This window comes from Lepus europaeus, chromosome 3 (assembly GCF_033115175.1).
Source record: "Lepus europaeus isolate LE1 chromosome 3, mLepTim1.pri, whole genome shotgun sequence".
Taxonomy (NCBI): domain Eukaryota; kingdom Metazoa; phylum Chordata; class Mammalia; order Lagomorpha; family Leporidae; genus Lepus; species Lepus europaeus.
In genome coordinates, this window is record NC_084829.1 from 37,877,192 (window position 1) to 37,900,370 (window position 23,179).

Below are 23,179 nucleotides of genomic sequence, written 5' to 3' on the forward strand. Positions count from 1 at the left end.
CACTGCCTTCTCCTTCCTATTTCCCATTGGACCATCTTTTCCCCTTCTTCCCCCGTTTCCTGCTTGCCTTTGCAGAAGCCTCTGGTAAAGGACCGGGACCCCGATCTCCTGTACTTTGCTGATGTCTGTGCGGGCCCAGGTGGCTTCTCGGAGTATGTGCTGTGGAGGAAGAAGTGGCACGCAAAGGGCTTTGGGATGACTCTGAAGGGCCCTAATGACTTCAAGCTGGAGGACTTCTACTCGGCCTCCAGTGAACTCTTCGAGCCCTACTACGGTAGGGACACTGAGGAGAGCACTTGGTAGTATGAGGGTGGCCCTGTGGGGCACTGTAGGTTGGAAGCAGCTGTTACCCACATGCCATGTTTTCTTCCCTCAGGCCCTGGGTCCAGGCTTCATTGACCCTGTCGTGAGAGCTGGTTCCCTCTAGGCTGTCCTGGGTTTGCAGAATACAGGTTAAACACTCCACTAGGCTTACTCTCATGGGAGCCATATTAATCCCTCCTTCCAGGGAGGGATTCTTCTCTTGTGGTGACAGGAGACAATGAAACTGCCTGATCCTGGCTGAGCACTGGCAAGGTTATTAACAAATACACACCCCACGCCCATCTCCAGCCCTGTCACGGGTGCAGAACGCCCTGGGTACAGACAGCTCAGCGGCTCTTCTCTATCTTGATTATTGTGATTTATCTGCAAATCCTGGGTCCTTCCTTAACAGTCTTCAGTAAAAAATAGATGTTGATTCTCAAGTGTAGGTTCATTAAACACAACTGGGTCTTGAAGAGGAAGGCCCTCTGTTTCAATTGCTAACCGTTGGCTGGTCAACTTTTGGATCTGGCCTAATATAATAGGCCCTGTTCTTCCTCCTGGCCCATCATTCTTCAGACAATTGTATAGGTTGAGTCCCGTGTCTCAAGAGTCCCATGGATGGTACCTCTGGTCACTGTCCCACGGAGCTTGTGTCCCAGCTTCTGGGACTACAAGGCAGGTAAGTGCATTGTGACACTTGTGTCCTACCAGGTGAGCATGGGATCGATGGAGATGGAGATATCACCCGCCCAGAGAACATCAGTGCTTTTCGGAATTTTGTCCTGGATAATACAGATCGCAAAGGTGTCCACTTTCTGATGGCTGATGGGGTAGGTGACTTTCTCTCCTTAGGGTGATCTATGAGAGATTGGTTATTTCAGAGGTTTGGGAATTGTCTTTTAGCTACACCCAAGAAGATAGCTCACAATTCAGAAAAGTAGGATTTACATTTCTATTCTTTTTCTACATATTTTCTATGATAATTTTGTAAAGACTGTGATGTCGTGGATACTTTTGCTTGGAACAAGGTGGAAGTTCTTAGCTCACTTCATCAAAGGGCTTTTTTGGCCATGAGGAATGATGAGACAAGGACCATTACCAAAACCAACTACAGGTGAAGCTGAAGAAGCATTAGTTCCCTTGGTGTTGCTCGTGGTGAGAGCTGTCTATGTGTGGCCACGCCTAAGCCTGGCAGAGGCATCCCCAAACTGGCGGTGGCTGGGCTGTACTGCTTGAGGCACCGAGTAATCTGACACCGGAGGTTTGCTTCCTGCATTCCTTACAGAAAGGACAGAGAGCGTGGCTGTTGCTCCAGGGTTGTGTGGCTGCAGTTGAGAAAAGCCCCTGGAGCTTGTTGGGTGGCCTCTCGGGCAGCAGGTAAAGGGAGGTGGTCAGGATGCTGGCCCAGCATCGGAAGGTGCCCTGGCTCCCTAGAGCAGTGTGCAGAGCAGCAGACAGCAGGCAGCTGGGCTCGGGGCCGGCTAGGAGGGAGGGGGGTCTCACAGTACTTACGAGGTTTCCCTTGCAGTCTGGGTTGCCCTGCTTTGACCCTGTGGAGGATTGCTCACCTGGGCTGCTTTTTATTTTTAACTTATGAACAGACATGCACTGGGGAAGTGTCTGTAAGTCTGAAAGACATCGCTAAACATTTTTTTTCTCTCTCTTTTTTTTTTTTTTTTTTTGACAGGCAGAGTGGACAGTGAGAGAGAGAAAGGTCTTCCTTTGCCGTTGGTTCACCCTCCAGTGGCCGCCGCGGCCAGTGCGCTGCAGCCGGCGCACCGCGCTGATCTGAAGCCAGGAGCCAGGTGCTTCTGGTCTCCCATGGGGTGCAGGGCCCAAGCACTTGGGCCATCCTCCTCTGCACTCCCTGGCCACAGCAGAGAGCTGGCCTGGAAGAGGGGCTACCGGGACAGAATCTGGTGCCCCGACTGGGACTAGAACCCGGTGTGCTGGCACTGCAAGGCGGAGGATTAGCCTATTGAGCCATGGCGCCGGCAACTAAACATTTTTAATTCTGAGTTAGTTAGCTCTACTTTTGTAGGACTGAGCCAGGAAGACTTGACCTGGCTAGGGTCAGCTTAATGAAGACTAGCCTCCATTTTTAGTTTGTTTTTTAATTGTAAAAAACAAATAACAAAATTTATTAAGTTAATCTTTTTTTTTTTTTTTTTTTTTTTTTTTTGACAGGCAGAGTGGACAGAGAGAGCGAGAGACAGAGAGAAAGGTCTTCCTTTTTGCCATTGGTTCACCCTCCAGTGGCCGCCGCGGTAGGCCGCTGTGGCCCGTGCACCGCGCTGTTCCGATGGCAGGAGCCAGGTGCTTATCCTGGTCTCCCATGGGGTGCAGGGCCCAAGCACTTGGGCCATCCTCCACTGCTCTCCCTGGCCACAGCAGAGAGCTGGCCTGGAAGAGGGGCAACCGGGACAGGATCGGTGCCCCGACCAGGACTAGAACCTGGTGTGCCGGCGCCGCAAGGCGGAGGATTAGCCTGTTGAGCCACGGCGCCGGCCCTTTTTTTTTTTTTTTAAAGATTATTTATTTGAAAGACAGAGATAGAGGCAGAGAGAGAGAGGTCTTCCATCCACTGGTTCACTCCCCAGATGGCCGCAACGGCTGGAGCTGGGCCAATCCAAAGCCTGGAGTGAGGAGCTTCTTTCAGCTCTCCCACACAGGTGCAGGGGTCCAAGGAGTTGGGCCATCTTCTGCTGCTTTCCTAGACCATAGCAGAGAGCAGGATTGGAATTGGAGCATCCGGGACTCAAACTGGTGCGTGTATGGGATGCCGGCACTGCAGGCGATGGCTTTACCTGCTACGCCACAGCACCGGCCCCTATCTTAATCATTTTTAAAGTTTTTTTTTTTTTTTTAAGATTTGTTTATTTATTTATTTGAATGGCAGAGCAATAGAGAAAGGGGGAGAAACAGAGAGAGAGATACATTCTGTTCACTGGTTCACTCTCCATATGGCTATAACAGCCAGGTCTAGGCCAGGCTGAAGCCTGGTCTCCCACATGGGTGCCAAGGGCCCCATCACTTGGACCATCTTCTGTTGCCTTCCCAGGCACATTAGCTGGAAGCTGGATTGGAAGTGGAGCAGCTGAGACTTGACTTGGCACTCCAATATGGGATGTGGCATCACAAGTAACTGCTGTGCCACTTTAAGTTTTCTTTTTAATTTTTTTATCTATTTCTTTGAGATGCAGAGAAAGAGAACTCCCATACACTGATTCACTCCCCAAATGCATGTAGCAGCCAGAGTTGAGCCAAGCTGAAGCTAGGAGCTGGTAACCCAATCCAGATCTCCTGTGTGGATGGCAAAGCCCCAGTTATCTAACCCATTATCTGCTTCTTTCCGGGGTACACATTAACATGCATCTAGAATCAGAAATGGGATCATGACTTGAACCCAGGACTCCACTGTGGGATATGGGTATTCCAAGCAACATCTTAATTGCTAAGCAAACACAGTCCCCTAACAGTTTTTAAGTGCACACTGCAGTAGTGTTAAGTCTATGCACATTGTTGTGCAGCACTTCTCCAGGGTTGTTATTGTTTGTTGTTGTTTTATTTTTTGCAAAACTGACACTCTATACCCATTGAACAACTCCCTGCCCCTTTGCAATCCTCTGGCCTCCTTTACTTCTTTTTCTTTTTTTCCCAAAGAAACCATTTAATGAGTAAAATTTCATAAGTACAACTTTAGGAATATAGTGATTCTTCCCATCATATGCACCCTCATTCCTACTCCCATCCCACTTCCCCCTCCCTCTCCCATTCCCAGTCTCATTCTCCATTAAGAAAAAAAAAAAACCTGTTCTTCAACAGTCAAGACAAGTGCTGTTCAAGTCATTGCTTCTCAAAGTGTTCATTTCATTTCTACAGATTTCCTTTTAGGTGCTCTATTAGTTATCACAGATCAGGGAGAACATATGGTATTTGTCCCTTTGGAACTGGCTTATTTCACTAAGTATGCTGTTTTCCAGATTCATCCATTATGTTGTAAATGACTGGATTTCATTTTTTTTTTTTTTTTACCACTGTGTAGTATTCCATAGAGTACAAATCCCATGATTTCTTTATCCAGTCTTCAGTTGACAGGCATTTAGGTTGGTTCCATGCCTTAGCTATTGTGAACTGAGCTGCAGTAAACATGGGGGTGCAGATAACTTTTATTTGCTGATTCATTTCCCTTGGGTAAATTCCCAGGAGTGGAATGGCTGGGTCATATGGTAGGTCTATATTCAGATTTCTGGGCCTCCTTTGTTTCTACATAAGCTCGACCATCGGCTGTCTTCTCCGTGTTGGAATCTCACAAGGACAGAGACCACTCTAGGTATAGCAGCTCAGACATTCTTTGAGAAAACACCCTGGCCAGAAAGGCTGCCAGCTGGAGGAAAAAGGCTTCCTGGTCTTAGGACAGGGAAGGCGGTGTCGTAAGTACATCCTTGGCTGTCAGAGAGGGAGGTAACTGTGGCTGTCAGAGCTGTGCTCACTTTTCTCCTGTTTTCAGACTGGGGCCTGTCAGCGGTACGTGCAGTACTTAGTGAGCCCGAGCAGAATATTTCCACTGTATTCAGGGCATTTTAAGTTCTGTCTTGTGGCTGGCCCAGGAATAGCCAGTGTTTACCTGAGTTCTGCCTTACTCTGTCCTGGATGTCTGCCTGAATTTAAAAATGCTCATGAGCATCTCTTTGGAAAAGCAGACTTGGTTCCTTCCCCTGGGAGAGACAGAGCAGGGAAGTGGCCCTGGGCCGGTAGTGGGCCGGGGCCTCAGAACCTGTTGAGCCGAGTGACACTGCCGGAAGAGCTGCCCTGCAGAGCTGTGTGCTGGTCAGCTGGTAGAGGTCAGGAGAATACTTCAGGAACTCCTGATGGAGATGAGCCCGGGGTGCTTTTCTTATCACTTCTCCTTCTCACCCCAACACTTGTGCTCTCATTTCAGGGTTTCTCGGTGGAGGGCCAGGAGAACCTGCAGGAGATCCTCAGCAAGCAGCTGCTGCTGTGTCAGTTCCTGATGGCACTGTCCGTGGTCCGCACAGGTGCTGTGTCCACTCTCCTCTCTGCAGGACCCCTTAGAGGCCCTGTTGGACAAGAGCATGTTCAGGGGTTGGCTGGGAATTTAAAAAAAAAAAAAAAAAGAAAAATCTGCTTAGATCAGGTGGCTAAATAAGGAATTTAGGGAAGAAAGGGCTGTGGAATCTCCAGAATGTTCTCCCAGGGGGATTCTCCCTGTTCTGACTTCTAATGAACCCAGGTGCTGGTTTCTTGACTTTGTCCTATTACCTCCCTCAGACTGGCTCACTCACCTCCTTGGAGAGTCTCACTGACTGTTCTTGATGTTTTCTCTCTAATCCAGGCGGCCACTTCATCTGTAAAACCTTTGACCTGTTCACACCATTCAGCGTGGGGCTCATCTACCTGCTGTACTGCTGCTTTGAACGAGTGTGCCTCTTCAAACCCGTTACTAGCCGTCCTGCCAACTCGGAGAGGTGAGGCCTTCCTCTGTCTTTCAGCCAGGATAGTTAGCTGTGTGTCAGGACAGCAAGCCCTGGTGCATCTCCCTGGCATGACCTCTACACTGAAACATTTCGCCTTAAAGAAGTGATGAGAGAAAGAGGGAGGATACTTGGCTCTCAGTAGTCCTGTGATGTGCCAGCTCGTCCTCACCTCCTCCACAAGCCTTATCTGCATGCGTGTTTGGGGGGGTTCTTAGATTGGCCTGAGGAAAGGTGACCAATAATAAGGACACTTGGAGGGACAGGAACGAGGAAGGGGCAAGAGAACTGCCATCCAGAGGCACTGCTGGCATGCCAGGTGACCCAGTACCTACGCATGAGATGAGAGAAAGTACAGCCAATCAGAGTTGCCAGATGGCTTGTGAAAACAGATTGCTGGGCTTTGCGCTTGGGGAGTCTGAGTCACTAGGGCTGTAACTGAACAATTTGCCTCCTTAGGTGACAGGGATGCAGCCTGTCTGGTGCAGCGTGTTGGAAGCCACTGCCTCAGAGAGTAGAAACACAGCCTGACATAAAAGGGAAGGGTTTGAGGTCAACGTTGGCAGCACAGAGTCTGTGTATGCTGTTCTTTGTGCTCAGACTGAGGGTTGAACAGGGAAGCTGTTAGCTTTGTGACTCGGCAGGGGTTGGGAGGAAAGGCGTGTGTGGTGTGGTGAGGAAGCCCTCGCTTAGCGGAGCGACGGTGTCTCCTGCCAGGTATGTGGTGTGCAAGGGCCTGAAGGTGGGCATAGACGACGTTCGGGATTACCTCTTCTCGGTGAATATTAAGCTCAACCAGCTGCGAAACACCGATTCCGATGTCAACCTTGTGGTCCCCTTGGAGGTGATCAAAGGAGATCATGAATTTACTGACTACATGATACGGTCTAATGAGAGGTAAGCCAACCAGCTGTTTGTGCAGGTCCCCCGGGCACCAAGGAAGACCAGAGCATTAAGGACTAAAGACAGTGACTGGTTCTTGCTATTACTTTGTCAGCCCTGAAAATTGGTTACTGGGTTTGGTCCAGGGCTCCCCAGGAATTTGGGGACCTTTGGGATTCTCATCTTGCTTCCATGTCCTGTCATAAGGCCTGTAGGTGGGTTTCTGGCTGGAAAAGTCGTTGTAGGCCTGCCCAAAGGCATCTGAATATGACTGTGAAAACCCCCAGCAGCTTGTTCCCTGGAGGCAGAGCGATGTCCATTTAATTGGTGCTGTTTGTAAAAGACCACCGTGGTTGTTGCTTTGTGAAAAGTGCCCTCTTTGGATGCAAAAGAGGGCTGGATAGCAGGTGTACAGACATGCTTTGGATGTGACCAAGCTTTTACCTGTTCACGAGTTTCTTCAGATGGATAATCTAAATACTTGTTTTTATTACCTTCTTCAATTTGTTTGTCTTCGGCAAAACCAAGATGAAGGGTTTATTTCTTTATTTGAAAGGTAGAGTTACAGACAGTGAGAGAGAGAGACAGAGAGAAACGTCTTTTTTCCATTGGTTCACTCCCCAAATGGCCACAATGGCCAGAGCTGTGCCAATCCAAAGCCAGGAGCCAGGAGCTTCTTCCTGGTCTCCCATGTGGGTGCAGGGGCCCAAGGACTTGGGCCATCTTCTGCTTTCCCAGAAGATAGCAGAGAGCTGGATTGGAAGAGGAGCAGTTGGGACTAGAACCAGCGCCCATATGGGATGCTGGCACCACAGGCAGCAGCGCCAGCCCCTATTGATGAATGTTTAGGTTGGTTTTCACCTTTCAGCTGTTGTGAATAATAGTGCCATGAACAATGGTGTGTAAATACCTGCTTGAGTTCCTGTTTTCAGTTCTTTTGAGGTATATCTAGAAGTGGAATTCCTGGATCATGTAGCTTTATTGTTTTTTAGGAACCGCTGTATTTTCCACAGTGACTGCAGCAGCAGTAATACACAGGGTTCAAATTTCAGGGGCCAGTGTTGTGGAGCAGTGGGTTAAGCCACCGCCTGCATTTCCAGCATCCCATATGAGCACTAGTTTGAGTCCCAGTTGCTCTGCTTCCAATCCAGCTCTGTACTAATGTGCCTGGGAAGGCAGTGGACGATGGCCCAAGTATTTGAGCCCCCTTCTGCCCACATAGGAGATCTAGATGGAGTTCTGGGCTCCTGGCTTCTTCCTGTCCCAGGCCCAGCTGTTGCAGGCATTTGGGGAGTGGACCAGTGGATGGCAGATCTCTTTCTGTGTCTTCCTCTCTTTTTCTGTCACTCTGCCTTTCTTTTTTCTTTTTTTTTTTTTTACAGGCAGAGTTAGACAGTGAGAGAGGGACAGAGGAAAGGTCTTCCTTTTCTGTTGGTTCACCCCCCAAATGGCTGCTACAGCCGGCGCTACGCCGATCTGAAGCCAGGAGCCAGGTGCTTCCTCCTGGTCTCCCATGTGGGTACAGGGCCCAAGCACCCAGGCCATCTTCCACTGCCTTCCTGGGCCACCGCAGAGAGCTGGACTGGAAGAGGAGCAGCCGGGACAGAATCCGGCACTCCAACCGGGATTAGAACCTGGGGTGCCGGTGCCGCAGGCGGAGGATTAGCCAAGTCATCCGTGACGCTGGCCCACTCTGCCTTTCAAATAAATAAAATCCTGCTTTTTTTAGAGTTCATATTTCTGCACACTCTGACATTTGTTTTCCAATTTTTATGCTAGACATCCTAATATATGAAGTAGTATCTAGTTGAGGTTTTTTTTATTTTTTATTTTTGACAGGCAGAGTGGACAGTGAAAGAGAGAGACAGAGAGAAAGGTCTTCCTTTGCCGTTGGTTCACCCTCCAATGGCCGCCACGGCCGGTGCGCTGCAGCCGGCGCACCGCGCTGATCTGAAGGCAGGAGCCAGGTGCTTCTCCTGATCTCCCATGGGGTGCAGGGCCCAAGAACTTGGGCCATCCTCCACTGCACTCCCCGGCCACAGCAGAGAGCTGGCCTGGAAGAGGGGCAACCAGGACAGAATCCGGCGCCCCGACCGGGACTAGAACCCGGTTTGCCGGCACCGCAAGGTGGAGGATTAGCCTATTGAGCCACAGCGCCAGCCTCTAGTTGAGGTTTTGATTTTCATTTTTCTGACAAGTGATACTGAGCATCTGTTCATGTGATAATGGGCCATTTGTATCTCTTTGAAGAAATGTGTATTCAAATCTTTTGTCCATTTTTTAATATTGCATTGAGTGATAGTAGTTCATTATGTTTTCTGGATATTACTCCTTATCAGACTTAAATTTCAAAATGTTAACTCTCACTCTGTGATTTATTTCACTGTTTATTGTGTTTTTTGCTGCACACAGAAGTTTTCAGTTTTGAAGTGGTCCAGTTTACCTATTTTTTGTTATTGCCTGAGCTTTTGGTATCATATCCATGAAATCATTACTATGTCATAAGGCTTTTCCCTTATATTATATTCTAAGAGTTCTATAGTTTTAGCTCTTACATTTCTGTTTTGATCCATTTGAGTTAACTTTTGTGTATTGGATTAGATCCAACTTCATGCTTCTGCATAAGAATATCCAGTTTTCCCAGCACTGTTTGTTGAAAAGACTGTCCTTTCTCCACTGAATGGTCCTGGCACCTTTAGTGAAAATCACTTGACCATATACATAAGAGTCTTTCTGGGCGCTCTATTCCATTGGCTTGTCTGAATTTAGGCTAAGGTCACACTGCTTTGTTTACTATAGCTTTGTAGTAAGTTTTGAAATTGGAAATTATGGATCCTTCAATTTTACTGGTCATTTTCAGTGTTCTTTTGGCTATTTGGGGTCCGCTGAGATTCCATATGAATTCTAGGCTGGATTTTTCTGTTTTTTTTTTTTTTTTTTTTTTTCAAAAACCACTTTTGGAATTTCATAGATTAAAATGTATGTTACTTTAGACAGTATTGTCATCTTTTTTTTGGTGGGGGAGGGAGCAGCTTCCTCCAGGTCTCCCACATGGGTGCGGGGGCCCAAGCACTTGGGCCATCTTCTGCTGCTTTCCTAGGTGCATTAGCAGGGAGCTGAATTGGAAGTGGAACAGCTGGAACTTGAACTGGCGCCCATATGGGATGGGCCATATGCAAAGGGTGCATTGCAGGCGGCGGCTTTACCTGCTATGCCACAATGCCAGTCCCTTGTATTGTCATCTTAATCATGAGTCTTCCAATTTCTGAACACTGGGTGTTTCCATTTATTTATGTCTTCCTTCTTTCAAGCAGTGTTTTGTGGTTTTCAGTTACAAGTCTTTCACATCCTCGGTTTAATTGATCCATAGGTATTTTATCCTTTTTTTAAAATTTAATTTTACTTGAAAGTCAGAGTTACACAGAGAGAGGAGTGGCAGAGAGAGAGAGAGAGAGGTCTTCCATGTGCTGGTTCATTCCCCAATTGGCCACAATGGCTGGAGCTTCGGCTATCTGGAGCCAGGAGCTTCTTTCAGGACTCCCACATGGGGGGAGGGGCCCAAGGATTCGGACCGTCTTCATTGCTTTTCCTGGCCCATTAGCCGAGAGCTAGATCAGAAGTGAAGTACTTGGGACTTGAATCAGTGCCTGTATGGGATGCTGGTACTGTAGGCCAAGGATTTAACTTGCTGCACCATAGTGCCAGCCCCTACAATTGACTTTTTTTTTTTTTTTTTAAGATTGATTTATTTATTTGAAAGAGTTACATAGAGAGAGAAGGACAGGCAGAGAGAGAAGTCTTCCATCCAGTGGTTAATGCCCTAGTTGGCCGCAATGGCTGGAGCTTCCCCAATCCGGAGCCAGGAGCTTCTTTCGGGTCTTACACGTGGTTGCAGGGGCCCAAGGACTTGGGTCATCTTCTACTGGGACTGGAATAGCTGGGACTAGAACCAGCGCCCATATGGGATGCCAGCACTGCAGGCGGCGGCTTTACCCACTGTGCCACAGTACCAGCCCCATACAGTTGAGTTTTGTATATTGCCTGTATCCTGTGAGAATGCTTGGTTTACTTATAAATGCTAGTAGATTTTGACAGGTTCCTTAAGATTTTTTACATACCAAATCATGAAGAAAAAGAGAGTTCACTCTTTCCTTTCCAATTTGTTTGCCTTTCCTTTCTTTTCTTGTCTTATGGCACTGACTCTTCCTCCAGTATGATACTGAGTTGATGACATCAGCCATCTTGCCTTGTTCCTCATTTTTAGTGTGCATGTTCAAGCATGAAGTATTATGCTAGCTATATAGTTTTTTGTGGATGTCCTTTATCAAGACAACTTTTTTTTATTCCTAGTTTGCTGGAAATTTTTGATCATGAATAGATATTTAACCTTGTTAAATATTTCTATTGTATCTATAAAAATTTCTTTTTTAGAGATTTATTTATTTATTTGGAAGGCATAGTTACAGAGAGAGAGACAGAAGGAGAGACAGAGAGTGATCTTCTATCAGCTGGTTTACTTCCCAGATGACCTCAAAAGTCTGGACTGGATCAGGCCAAAGCCAGGAGCTTCCTCCAGGACTCCCATGTGGGTGCAGGAGTCCAAGCACCTGGACCATCCTCTGTTGCTTTCCCAGGCCATCAGCAGAGATCTGGATTGGAAATAGAGCAGCTGGGACTCAATCCGGTGCCCATAAGGGACCCCAGCTCGGCAGGCTGCAGTTTTCACCTGCTGAGCCACAACACCAGGCCCAGAAATTTTCTTAATTCCGGTAATAAACTGAATTAACTTTGAAGGATTTTTTTTTTTTTTTAATTTTTTGACAGGCAGAGTGGATAGTGAGAGAGACAGACAGAGAGAAAGGTCTTCCTTTGCCGTTGGTTCACCCTCCAATGGCCGCTGCAGCCGGCGCACCACGCTGATCCGATGGCAGGAGCCAGGTGCTTCTCCTGGTCTCCCATGGGGTGCAGGGCCCAAAGACTTGGGCCATCCTCCACTGCACTCCCTGGCCACAGCAGAGAGCTGGCCTGGAAGAGGGGCAACCGGGACAGAATCCGGTGCCCCGACCGGGACTAGAACCTGGTGTGCCAGTGCCGCTAGGCGGAGGATTAGCCTATTGAGCCGCGGCGCCGGCCGTCTTTGAAGGATTTTTGAATGATAAACATACCTTATATTTTGGAGATAAACTCCAGATATACTATCACTTTAATATATTGCTATGTTTGATTTATTAATGCTTTATTAATGAGTTCTATATCTATAATCATGTAGGATATTAATTCCTAATTCTATATTCATCTGAAGTCTTTGGTTTTAGTCTCAGGGTTAGGCTGTTTTTATACAATGATTTAGAAAGTGTTTCCTATTTTTATTTTCTGAAACAATTTATATAAGATTGGCAGTTTATATTTTTTAAATCATTGATAGTGGAGCCATTTGAGCCGGGAGTTTCTATTTTGAGAAATTTTAAAATTCAATGTCTTGGGGTAGATATTTGGCACAGCAGTTTAGACACTGCTTGGGACACATCTCATATCAGAGTGCCTGGTGCAGGTCTCGGCTGCACGTTCGATTGCAGCTCCCTGGTGCTGTTAACCCTAGGAAGCAGCAGGTTGTGGTGTAAGTACTTGGACCCCTGCCACTAGATTGAGCCCCCAGCTGTTGGTCTCATCCTGGCTCAGCCAAGGCTGTTGCAGGCATTTGGGGAGTGAACCAACTCTGTCCGTTTCTCTGTCTGCTTTCCAAATAAGTAAAAATTTAAAAAGTAAAATAAAACTTTCTCAGCAGATACAGAGCTTTTCAGATTTCCTTGTTTTATTTCAATGAATTGTGTTTTTCAATTAATTATCCATTTGTGTTTTTCAGGTATCCATTTAATCTGTGGTATTAAATTTATTGATGTGGTGCACCATGCTGAGCCACTATTTACTGAGTCAGCATCCCACATCAGAGTGCCAGTTCAAGCCCCAGCTTCTCCACCTGCAGTCTGCTTCTCCCCCTTTTTCTGTTTTAGTTTTTTTTTTTTTTTTTTTAATTTTTGACAGGCAGAGTGGACAGTGAGAGAGAGACAGAGAGAAAGGTCTTCCTTTTGCCGTTGGTTCACCCTCCAATGGCTGCGTCCGGCGTACCGCGCTGATCCGATGGCAGGAGCCAGGTGCTTCTCCTGGTCTCCCATGGGGTGCAGGGCCCAAGCACTTGGGCCATCCTCCACTGCACTCCCTGGCCACAGCAGAGAGCTGGCCTGGAAGAGGGGCAACCGGGACAGGATCGGTGCCCCGACCAGGACTAGAACCCGGTGTGCCGGCGCCGCAAGGCGGAGGATTAGCCTAGTGAGCCGCGGCCACCGGCCGAGGGTTTTTTTTTTAATCTGTCCTCAAATTCACTGATTCCTTCCTTTACTATGGTCAGTTTGCTGATAAACTTATCAGAATAATTGTTTACCTCTAATATATTTTTCATTCTAGAGTATTTTTCTGCCTCTTTAAAAATACTGTTACTGGAGGCCAGCATTTTTGCACAGTGGGTCCAGTCTCGGCCTGTGACACCAGCATCCCATGTGAGCACCGGTTCCAGTGTTGGCTACTGTGCTTCCAACCCAGCTCCCTGCCTGGGAGGGCAGCAGAAGATGGCCCAGTACTTGGGCTCCTGCCACCCATGTGGGAGACACAGATGGAGCTCCAGGCCTCCTAACTTTGGCCTTGCCCAGCCTTAGCCATTGCAGCCATTTCAGGAGTGAACCAATAGTTGAAAGATATTCTCTCCCTCTCTCTCTATCTCTCTTTCTCTTTTACTCTGCCTTTCAAATAAAATAAATATTTTTTTAAAAAAATACAGTTACTGGGGCTGGTGTTGTGGCACAGTGGGTTGAGCCATGCTTGTGATTCCAGCATCTCATAGCAGATCATCAGTTTGGGTTCCACCTTATATCTGCTTCTGCTCCAGCTCACTGCTAACATGCCAGGGAAAGCAGTAGATGATGGCCCAAGTGCTTGGACCCCTGCACTCACTTGGGAGACCTAGATGGAGCTCCAGGCTCCTGGCTTCAGCCTGGCCCAGCACCAGCCATTTTTGTGACCATTTAGGGAGTGAACCAGAGGATGGAAAATCTGTTTCTCTCTCTCTTGCTCTACCTTTCAAAGAAAAATAAAATAAATCTTTAAGTAAAACAAAAGTTACTTTATCTTTGCTCAAATTCTCCATCTTTTTGTGTGTGTTGCCTGCCTTTTCCAGTAGATCTTTTAACATGTTTATCACTATCTAAAGGCCATCTGAGACTTCCAGTGTTTCAGCCATCTCTGGGTCTTGTTCTGTGGGGCCATTTGCCGCCATCATTGTATCACATTTTTTTTTTTAAATAAACATTGTGTCTTGGGCAGCCAGGACCAATTCTTTTATTTATTTATTTTTTATTTTTTTATTTTTGACAGCAGAGTGGACAGTGAGAGAGAGAGACAGAGAGAAAGGTCTTCCTTTGCCGTTGGTTCACCCTCCAATGGCCGCTGCAGCCGGCGCACTGCGCTGATCCGAAGGCAGGAGCCAGGTGCTTCTCCTGGTCTCCCATGGGGTGCAGGGCCCAAGCACTTGGGCCATCCTCCACTGCACTCCTGGGCCATAGCAGAGAGCTGGCCTGGAAGAGGGGCAACTGGGACAGAATCTGGCGCCCCAACCAGGACTAGAACCCGGTGTGCCGGCACCGCAAGGCAGAGGATTAGCCTGTTGAGCCACGGCGCCGGCCTGTATCACATTTTCTTGCTTCATATGCCTCTTAACTTTTTATTCAATGCAAGATGTTATGTGTAATAGGGAAGAGTAAAAAAGAAAGGGCAGCTATCATATGAATGGGTTCAGTCAGCTTAGTAGGTAATTGAACTGCAACTAGGATTTGTTGTTGCTTTAATTACAATGTTTGTCACTGGTTTCGAAGTATTATTATTTTAAAGATTTACTTTATTTATTTGAAAGAGTTACAGAGAGAGGGAGAGACAGAGAGAGAGGTCTTCCATCCAGTGGTTAACTCTCCAGATGGTCGCAACGGCCAGAGCTGTGCCAGTCAGCCAGGAGCCTCTTCGGAGTCTCCCATGTGAGTGCAGGGGCCCAAGGACTTGAGCCATCTTCTTCTGCCATCCCATGCCATAGCAGAGAGTTAGATTGGAAGAGGAGCAGCTGGGACTAGAACCACCACCCATATGGGATGTCAGCGCTTCAGGCCAGGGCTTTAACCTGCTGTGCCACAGTGCCGGCCCCTGATTTCAAATTATTTAAAGGTAGAATCAAAAGCTTTCTCTTCAGTAGGACTTGGGATTGAGTGTCTAGAGGGTTCGACGCGATTCTTCCCCTCTGCCCTTAGCCTCTGGTGGGCTCCATAGAACTGCACCTTGGAGTGGCCCTCTCTCTACCACTCAGCCTATCCCCTAAATGTAGGTGGCCATAGCTCTGGCTATGTCCTCATGTCATGTGGCTGTCTTGTGTGCAAATCCTTCTGAGACCAAACCATTTCTTTCTCTACTAGCCATTGTGGTCTGCAGATCAAAGCTCTGGCCAAAATCCACGCCTTTGTTCAAGACACGTAAGTGTTGCCTCCTTTTCTGAGTTCACCTATTTCCAGGGAAGATTTGTTTGCTCCTCCCCCACGCTCTTTATTTATTTCATTGCAACAAACACACGTGTGGACTGTGAAGGATGTCACAGAAGCCTGTGGTGTGAACTGGTCCTCAAAGACTTTAAGTTGCCATTGGGCAAATAACCAGGAGAGGGAGACAGGAAGAGTTCCTAGCAGTGCCTCAGAATAAGCAGCATGGCACAAGTGAACACAGTGTTCAGGTGACACAGAGTAACGGGTGGGCCACAGAGGAGGAGACTGGGCAGGGAGAACCTCCGGTGGGGGCGACCAGGAGCTGTGGCAGCTGCACGAGGTGTGTGGACCTCTTCTGACTGGGTCTACTGTGGCGTGTCACAGAGGAGGACCCAGGACGTGCTGACGGGTGATCGGAAGAGGGCTGTGTGAGGGCCCCGGCATAGGTGTGTGTGTAGGGGGGTAGTCGCCTTCCTTCTGTGGGCCAACAGGGAGCAGAACCACCTCTGACCTCCCCTTTCAGCTCATGCACAATTTCCAGAGAGCGGGTGTCCCGCGGTGGAAGGGGCGGTAATCCCATTCCACGTACGCCTGTCGTCAGGAGCGGCCCTGAGTGCAGTGAGCACCTGGCCGGGGCGGCACGGCCTTTGTGTGTGCACATGCGTTCCCGTGTCGGCCTCCTCTGGGGTTGTGGGTTGTGAGGGGCACACAGGGAGCTTGCCCCCGTGCTCTTGGAGGGTTTAACCATTTCCTGGCTTCGTTTTCTCAGGACCCTGAGTGAACCTCGGCAGGCAGAGATCCGCAAAGAGTGCCTCCAGCTCTGGGGGGTGAGTATCTCCCGAGGCCCATTGTCGCTGTCGGGCAGAGAAGCTCTGGAGAACGGGACTGCACCGAGCCCTGTCAGTTTCGGATCCCCGCCCACCCAGCCTGGAAAGTGGCCGCCTCTCTAACAGTACCGCAGAGCTGACTTCTGGGCCTTGCAGGGCACTGCCTCCTCGGCCCTGGCACTGCCAGTTTGTCAGTAGCTGGGTCAGAAGGGATGGGGTCGGGGGTGGACAGGCTTCATTTTGCTACTGGTGGTCCCTGCCCACAAAGCGCCCCAGAAAGTGTGTGACCACAAGTCTGGAATTGCCCAGCTCCCTCGCCCACTTTCCAGCTTCTTTCTTTTTCTTTTCTCCCTTTCTCTCTTTCTACCTCCCTCCCTTCCTTCCTTTTCAAGATTTATTTATTTATTTATTTGAAAGAGCTTCAGAGAGAGTCTTCTATCTGCTGGTTCAGTCCCCAGATGGCCACAATGGCTGGGTCTGGGCCAGGCTGAAGCCAGGAGCTTCTTCCATGGGTGCAGGGGCCATCTGCATCTGCTTTTCCCAAGCCATTAGCAGGGAGCTGGATTGGAGGTGAAGCCCCAGGACACGAACTGGCACCCCTGTGGGATGCCAGCACTGCAGGCGGCAGCCTTACCCCCCACGCCGTGCTGCCAGCCCCAGTCCAGCTCCCTTTCTTATGTTCCATTTCCTCTTCTGCAGTCTGAACGTGCCCCTTGCCTGCACCTACTCACACACAGCCTTGGTCAACAGGCTCGTGACGGAGCTCTCCGCACTCTCCTTTCAGATCCCAGACCAGGCTCGAGTTGCTCCTTCTTCCTCTGACCCGAAATCTAAATTCTTTGAGCTAATTCAGGTAAGTCTGACATCTGTGGTGGAAACAGGCGGTGGCCTAACTAGATGTGGAAGGAATCACTGAGGCCCCAGAGCCCTGGCCTCCTGTAGACTTGGGAGGAGCCACTGCCAAGCCCCGAGGGGCTGGGCGGAGGCCACCACAGGCAAGGACATTGGACAGATGGTGTTGAGTTCCTAGCGCATCCTGATGTGCTTGTACCCAGCACTCATGCCACTCAAGTGTGGTGCTGGCCGTGGGAGCCTGGCAAGCTCAGGGTCCTGAGGGATTAGCCTGCTGAGGAGGTGTGGAATCCTGGACAGAGGGCCGTGGAGCTGCTGGGGAGCCCACAGTGGGACTGGTCCAACCCCAGCTTCTCTGTCCTGCTTGTGGTGAACGGTTGCTGTGAATTCCTCCATGTTTTTTCTACCTCCAGCTTTTCTCATTTAAGTCTGGCCTAGATCCTGGGCCAGGTGCTGATTGGTGAGGGTCAGAGACTGAAGACGGAGGTAGCCTCAAGAGTAGCATGTACATTTTTCTGAATGGAGTAGAGATCACTTAATTGTTCTCCAGCCAAGCGCTGGGGAATCCTTGCCTTCAGTTTTCTTGAAGGGCAGCGTCTATATCCTGGTGACCTTTCCTTACAGCTCTGGCAAATCCATCTCTACTAGGGGCCTCGGGCTCTTTCTTCCCCAGCCTTTCCTGATAGGTCCTGAAGGAGCACTGCAGGCGGAAGGAAATAGATCCCATTTAGTGCATGGTTAGCTAGAGAAGACGCCGCAGGGAGCATGGTTCCTGTCCCTGCCTCTCCCAGCCTGCCCCCCCCCCCCCCCCAGGCACCCATGCTGAGCGCCTGTCCCCTCCCCCAAACCAGCAGTGTTTCCTCTGACCCACGGCTGCAGGGCACCGAGATTGACATCTTCAGCTACAAACCCACGCTGCTCACCTCCAAGACCCTGGAGAAGATCCGCCCCGTGCTGGACTACCGCTGCATGGTGTCTGGCAGCGAGCAGAAGTTCCTCATCGGCCTAGGGGTGAGTCTGCTGCGGGCTTCCTGGCCGGGCTCAGGCGGGAGCGCCTCGAGTCTGCGCACGTGCTCACGGCGCCAAGGAGCTGGCACGCAGACCCTGGTGCGGATGCTTGAAGCTTCGTTTCCTTTCTTCCTGAGTTTCCCTTGTGCCTTTCATTCATTCTTTTGTTTCTTCAACTCTGTGTGCTCTGAAGGGAGCACTCCCCTTTTCCTGTGATGCAGAGCTTCCCTGCCTGGCAGCATGGTTAGTGGGCTCATCTGGCTTGAGCGCTGCAGCCATTCTTTGCCATCACCGCCCTCACCCTGTCATCCCCTGGCTTGCAAAGACATCCCCTGTCCTTCCTCTGGGGCCCTTCGAATCCAAAATGAGGTGAGGGAGAGCCTTGGTGAATTCTTTATCTTATTTATTGCTTTTTCTTTCAACTCTGACTTGTCTATTTAATGTGATCCCTTCTGCAGTTACCACTGTGGTGTCTTCACACTTTGTCCTTTTCTCTTTGTACTTCTCACTCCTTGTCCTTCACCAACCCCCTCTCCCCACATACTCCCAGCCGGAGCTTTCTTGAGGGCCACTAATCATGACTTAGGTCTTTTGAAAGATCCCCTGCCCTGTTCCCTGGCAACAGGACGAAGCCAGATCTCTGCTTCTCTGCTGAGGCAGTAGAAAACTAGCACAACAAACGTCCCCTCTCCTAGACATTGTTCTCTGACGTGTCCCAACCCCCTCCGCCAGTAGCTGCCAACCCAAAGGCCTTTGGAGAACCAAGTCTCTCACTCCTCGGTCTCCGTGCCTTTCTGACCCCCGTTTCTCTCTGCCTGTAGAAGTCCCAGATCTACACATGGGATGGCCGCCAGTCAGACCGCTGGGTGAAGCTGGACCTGAAGACAGAGCTGCCCCGGGACACCCTGCTCTCTGTGGAAATTGTGCATGAGCTGAAAGGGGAGGTCAGAGGTGGTTCTGCTCCCTGTTGGCCCCCAGCGGGGAATGGGCCCCTGCAAGCCCGAGCTAACTTGCTGACTTTGTATGCTGGCTGGCAGGGCCCTGGGCCGGGAAGGGTTTATAACTATTCCTTTCCCTGAGCGGTGGCTCCAGGCCACAGGGCGTTCAGGTATGAAGGAGCAGTGTGTGTGTGTCAGAGGGGCCCTCTGTCGTCTCTGCAGTGAGGGCCCTGGGGATGCTTTCAGGCAGCGGGTTTAGTCTTTGACCAAGCATCCCTCGGGAAGGGACTTGTCATCTCCCAGGAGCAGTGTTAACTACTATACGAACGACATTCAGAACAGTTGGCAGCGAGAAGTGGCAAAGGCTGGGAGCCCAGCCCTGGCTGGCCGTGGGAGGCCCATGGTGGCAGCAGCCTGCTGTCCACTGGGGTTGGGACTGAAGGGGGCCCATCATCCAGCACCTTGGCTTTTCACTTGCCAAGCCCTGGCCGGTCTGGTGCTGAGAGGGAGGCAAGAGAAGCACCCTGCGTTTAGCTTCCCACCCTTCCCCAGCCTAGGTGGCAGCAGGCCAGCACGCTGTGGTGGGCAGAGCGGCCAGTGTACTTGTCCTTCTAGGGGAAGGCCCAGCGGAAGATCAGTGCCATCCACATCCTCGACGTCCTCGTGCTGAACGGCAATGACGTTCGGGAGCAGCACTTTAACCAGCGGTCTGACCTGGGCCCTGGGCTGGGACGTGGGGGGAGGCCGGGCGGCTGTCTGGGGCTCGGCCTCACTGGGCCTGATCTGCTATATGTACATCCTTGCCCTGCCCCGCCCACTGGCCGGTCCAGAGGATACGAGGGCTTGGGCCTTGGTTGTCGTACGTGCCAGCAGGATGCCCAGACTGGCTGAGCAAGAGGGCGACCTTGGGGGAAGGGTCTTCTCGAAAGAACACGTCCTTGCTCAGGTCACCCCATTTAAGCTGGCTCACTGGAGTGGCTGCCTGGTTTGGGGTCTTGGCACAGACACAGAAAGTTCAGCACAGGGGACTGAGCGCCCTTTGGGGAAGCCAGCAGGACACAGGGAAACGTGAGGGAGGGCGTGGGTGCGGATGGCCTCCAAGGCGGGGTGGGCTGCCTTGCTGAGTGGCTTTGCCACGGGTGCTGTGAAGACGCCCTGGGGCAGGGGTGCTGGTGGAGTCACCGTTGTGTGCCCCTGACTGTCTGGGTTGCAGAATTCAGCTGGCTGAGAAGTTTGTGAAAGCGGTGTCCAAGCCCAGTCGGCCTGACATGAATCCCATCAGGTGAGCACGGCGCCCTCTCTCACACTCCTCTTCCCTGTTGCTGCTCTGGCCAGTGTTGGCTTCTCCTGTCCCATGAGGTGGGGGAGGGCGCAGCAGAGGGGACTGGGCAGTTGGAGTTTGAGAGAAGACTGCCTTGGTCAAGCCACGTTTCAGGGTGCTGGGCAGGTGGTCCCTGGGCCCCAGCGTAGCCCCCATCCTGCTGGGCAGTGGGTGAGCTGCCACAGCTGGAGGCTCATTCCTAGGGCCTAAGGTGCCCTCATGGCACATGCGCATCATGAGCACTGACGCCCAACCATCACCTCCACACCTGGGAGTCACTAGCCTGTCACCTGGCCTTTTTGATTTTTTTCATTTTTTCCTCCTCCCAGGAAGAAGAGTACTTAGGGAATAGGAGTTTAAGGGAGTGGGGTCCTCAGTGCTTGGGCTTTGTCTCCCTGTTAGATGTGAAGGTTCCAGGCCCCTGAAGGGGAGAGGAGGAGGACAGAGCAGAAAAAGCTTGCCAGGGTGGCTGGGGCCTGAGGTATCACCTAAAGGGCTCTGCTCCTCGGGGCTTTGCTGGCAGTAGACGGGTCCGTTGACACTTTATCGAATCCATTTTCATCTTCCTTTTAACGTAGACTTTATTTATTTGTTTGTTTGTTTTTTTGGACAGGCAGAGTGGACAGTGAGAGAGAGAGACAGAGAAAAAGGTCTTCCTTTGCCATTGGTTCACCCTCCAATGGCCACCGCAGCCGGCATACCGCGCTGATCTGAAGGCAGGAGCCAAGTGCTTCTCCTGGTCTCCCATGGGGTGCAGGGCCCAAGCACTTGGGCCATCCTCCACTGCACTCCCGGGCTACAGCAGAGAGCTGGCCTGGAAGAGGGGCAACCGGGACAGAATCCGGCGCCCCGACCGGGACTAGAACCCGGCGTGTCGGTGCCGCAAGGCGGAGGATTAGCCTATTGAGCCACGGTGCCAGCCTAATGTAGATTTATTCAGTGAATTGCCTCCGGAAGGGAGGGTGCACTACAGCTGCCACGTCAAAGTCTGAAAACAACTTCTGTTTTCAGATGTCCTGCCAGCCAGGAACGGCGCAGCAGCCGGAGGTCTGCCTGCTGGGCCTCCTTAGCCAGGAACAGTTCCAGAGGCATGGTCAGGGCCCCCAGGGGTGGTGTCCTACATCCGGGTAGGAGTCCCCTATCCAGTATGTGTGTTGGGATGGTAAGAAGGCCAAAAATCCAAGTTGACCAAAGTAGGCAAGAACCTGACCCTTGGTTTTCTGGCCTCTGTTGACGGTGCAAGTGACCTGGGGCTGGGAATGCTGGCAGACATCTTTGTCGGCCAGACCTGTGCTCCAGGGCCCACAGTTGCGCTCCTCAGTCGCTCTAGGCAGGCCCAAGGAGCTGCTTGGCAGCGCCGAAAACGTAGGGTTTGTCAGGGTAGGACGGCAGTGCCCCAGGCCGGGCGGTTGCAGGGAAGGCCTGACGCACAGGCAAGGGCGGGCGGGTGCTGCCTCCTGCCTGCCAGCTGCTTCCCGCAGAACGGCCCCAGAAAGCGTGTCCTCTCCACGTCTACCTGCAGGGTGAAGGAGGTGTACAGGCTGGAGGAAATGGAGAAGATTTTTGTCAGGTGAGTGCCTCACCCGTGGGGAGCAGGGTGGGAGGTGCAGCCTTGTCCAGGTTTTGTTCCCTCTGCCCAGGTGGGCTGGGGGTAGGGTGGCAAGTTGGCCCTAGTGGCTCCCTCCATGCCCTACCTACCTGTAGCCAGGAGCCCCCTGGCTGAGAGCTGATTGTTAGAGCTCCCCTGTTAGGAGAGGAGCAGGGTAGGAGTGTCAGGTGGAAATACAGGCTCGTTGATGCTGTACTCATTAACGGCTGTCCCTCTGGGGGGCCTGAAACACTGAATCCCAGCTCCCCATGCTGAGACCGAGCTTGAGCCTGGAGGGTAGTGAGGACATAAATGTCTCCTTTATCTCTGTGGTGGGCGGGCTGTGGGTGTCTCATCCTGGGAGTCAGCAGGCTGACTCTCAGTGCCCTGGAGGTGCTCACTCTAAACTCAGTGGCCAGTGATGCCAAGGGGGGAACTGAAGACCCACTGGCACCTGTGGTCTCGTCTCCCCCTTGCCACGGTCACCCTGGAACCCCCAAAAAGCAGTAACACGGCAGGCTCCTGTGACTGCTCCACCTCCATTGTTTGGCTGGGAGTTGCCGCCTCCTGAAGTTGAACCAGGATGAAACACTGGCTGGTAGGACCTTGATGCTACTCAGAGGCTAATGCTGGGGCTTTTCTTTCTCATTCTTCCTGCCTGGGGAGCCAGGTTGGAAATGAAGATCATCAAGGGTTCCAGTGGCACCCCCAGGCTCAGCTACACAGGGCGGGATGACCGGCACTTTGTGCCCACGGGCCTCTACATCGTCAGGACGGTGAATGGTGGGTGCCCCCTTCTCCCACTGCAAGCCAGAGCGGGGGACAGACAGGCTGCCCTGCTGAGCTCCACTGGTCCCTTAGGGGGATGGCATCCCGAGCCTCTCCTGCTCTTCTAGGTTCTGGGAGCCGGGACTGTGGGTAGAACAAGGTGGCTCCATGGCAGAAGGGCCTTTGTGATGGCCAGTAGTGGACCCAGAATGGCAAGCCTGGTGGCTTGGGGAGGGAGGCTGTATCCTCATGGGTGGCCCCCCCCTGCTGGAGAGAGGCAGGAGTGCCCCTGCCAGCTGGACCCGCCCCCCCACAGGTCCTGTGTCCTTGCTAAGCGTCTTTCGTTCTCGGCAGAGCCGTGGACCATGGGATTCAGCAAAAGCTTTAAGAGGAAGTTCTTCTATAACAAGAAAACCAAGAAGTCGACCTTCGACCTCCCCGCAGACTCCATTGCCCCATTTCAGTAAGTAGCCCCTCTCTGAGCCTGCCCTCAGTGGCCCCAGTACTGTTGCCAGGATGACAGCCTGGCATCCAGTGGCACAGCAGGGCTCCCTAAAAGCTGGGAGCAGAGTGATGCCGGCCTGCTGTGATGTCCTCCCAGGAGCCCAGCGTCCACTGGCCAGG

General features: G+C 51.2%; 1 protein-coding gene across 1 annotated transcript in view; it reads left to right on the forward strand.

The window, feature by feature from the left end:
* The window catches only part of CMTR1 (cap methyltransferase 1), a 49,742-nt gene that overhangs the window by 25,235 nt on the left and 1,328 nt on the right, over window positions 1-23,179 (forward strand). Inside the window, exons 9-23 of the mRNA XM_062186045.1 lie at window positions 76-274; window positions 1,018-1,136; window positions 5,249-5,345; window positions 5,663-5,795; window positions 6,519-6,698; window positions 15,191-15,247; window positions 16,023-16,080; window positions 16,865-16,933; window positions 17,812-17,943; window positions 18,762-18,884; window positions 19,494-19,585; window positions 20,092-20,160; window positions 21,722-21,769; window positions 22,458-22,570; window positions 22,910-23,018. Coding sequence (XP_062042029.1) covers window positions 76-274; window positions 1,018-1,136; window positions 5,249-5,345; window positions 5,663-5,795; window positions 6,519-6,698; window positions 15,191-15,247; window positions 16,023-16,080; window positions 16,865-16,933; window positions 17,812-17,943; window positions 18,762-18,884; window positions 19,494-19,585; window positions 20,092-20,160; window positions 21,722-21,769; window positions 22,458-22,570; window positions 22,910-23,018 — 1,598 coding nt within the window. The remainder of the gene's footprint in view (window positions 1-75; window positions 275-1,017; window positions 1,137-5,248; window positions 5,346-5,662; window positions 5,796-6,518; window positions 6,699-15,190; window positions 15,248-16,022; window positions 16,081-16,864; window positions 16,934-17,811; window positions 17,944-18,761; window positions 18,885-19,493; window positions 19,586-20,091; window positions 20,161-21,721; window positions 21,770-22,457; window positions 22,571-22,909; window positions 23,019-23,179) is intronic.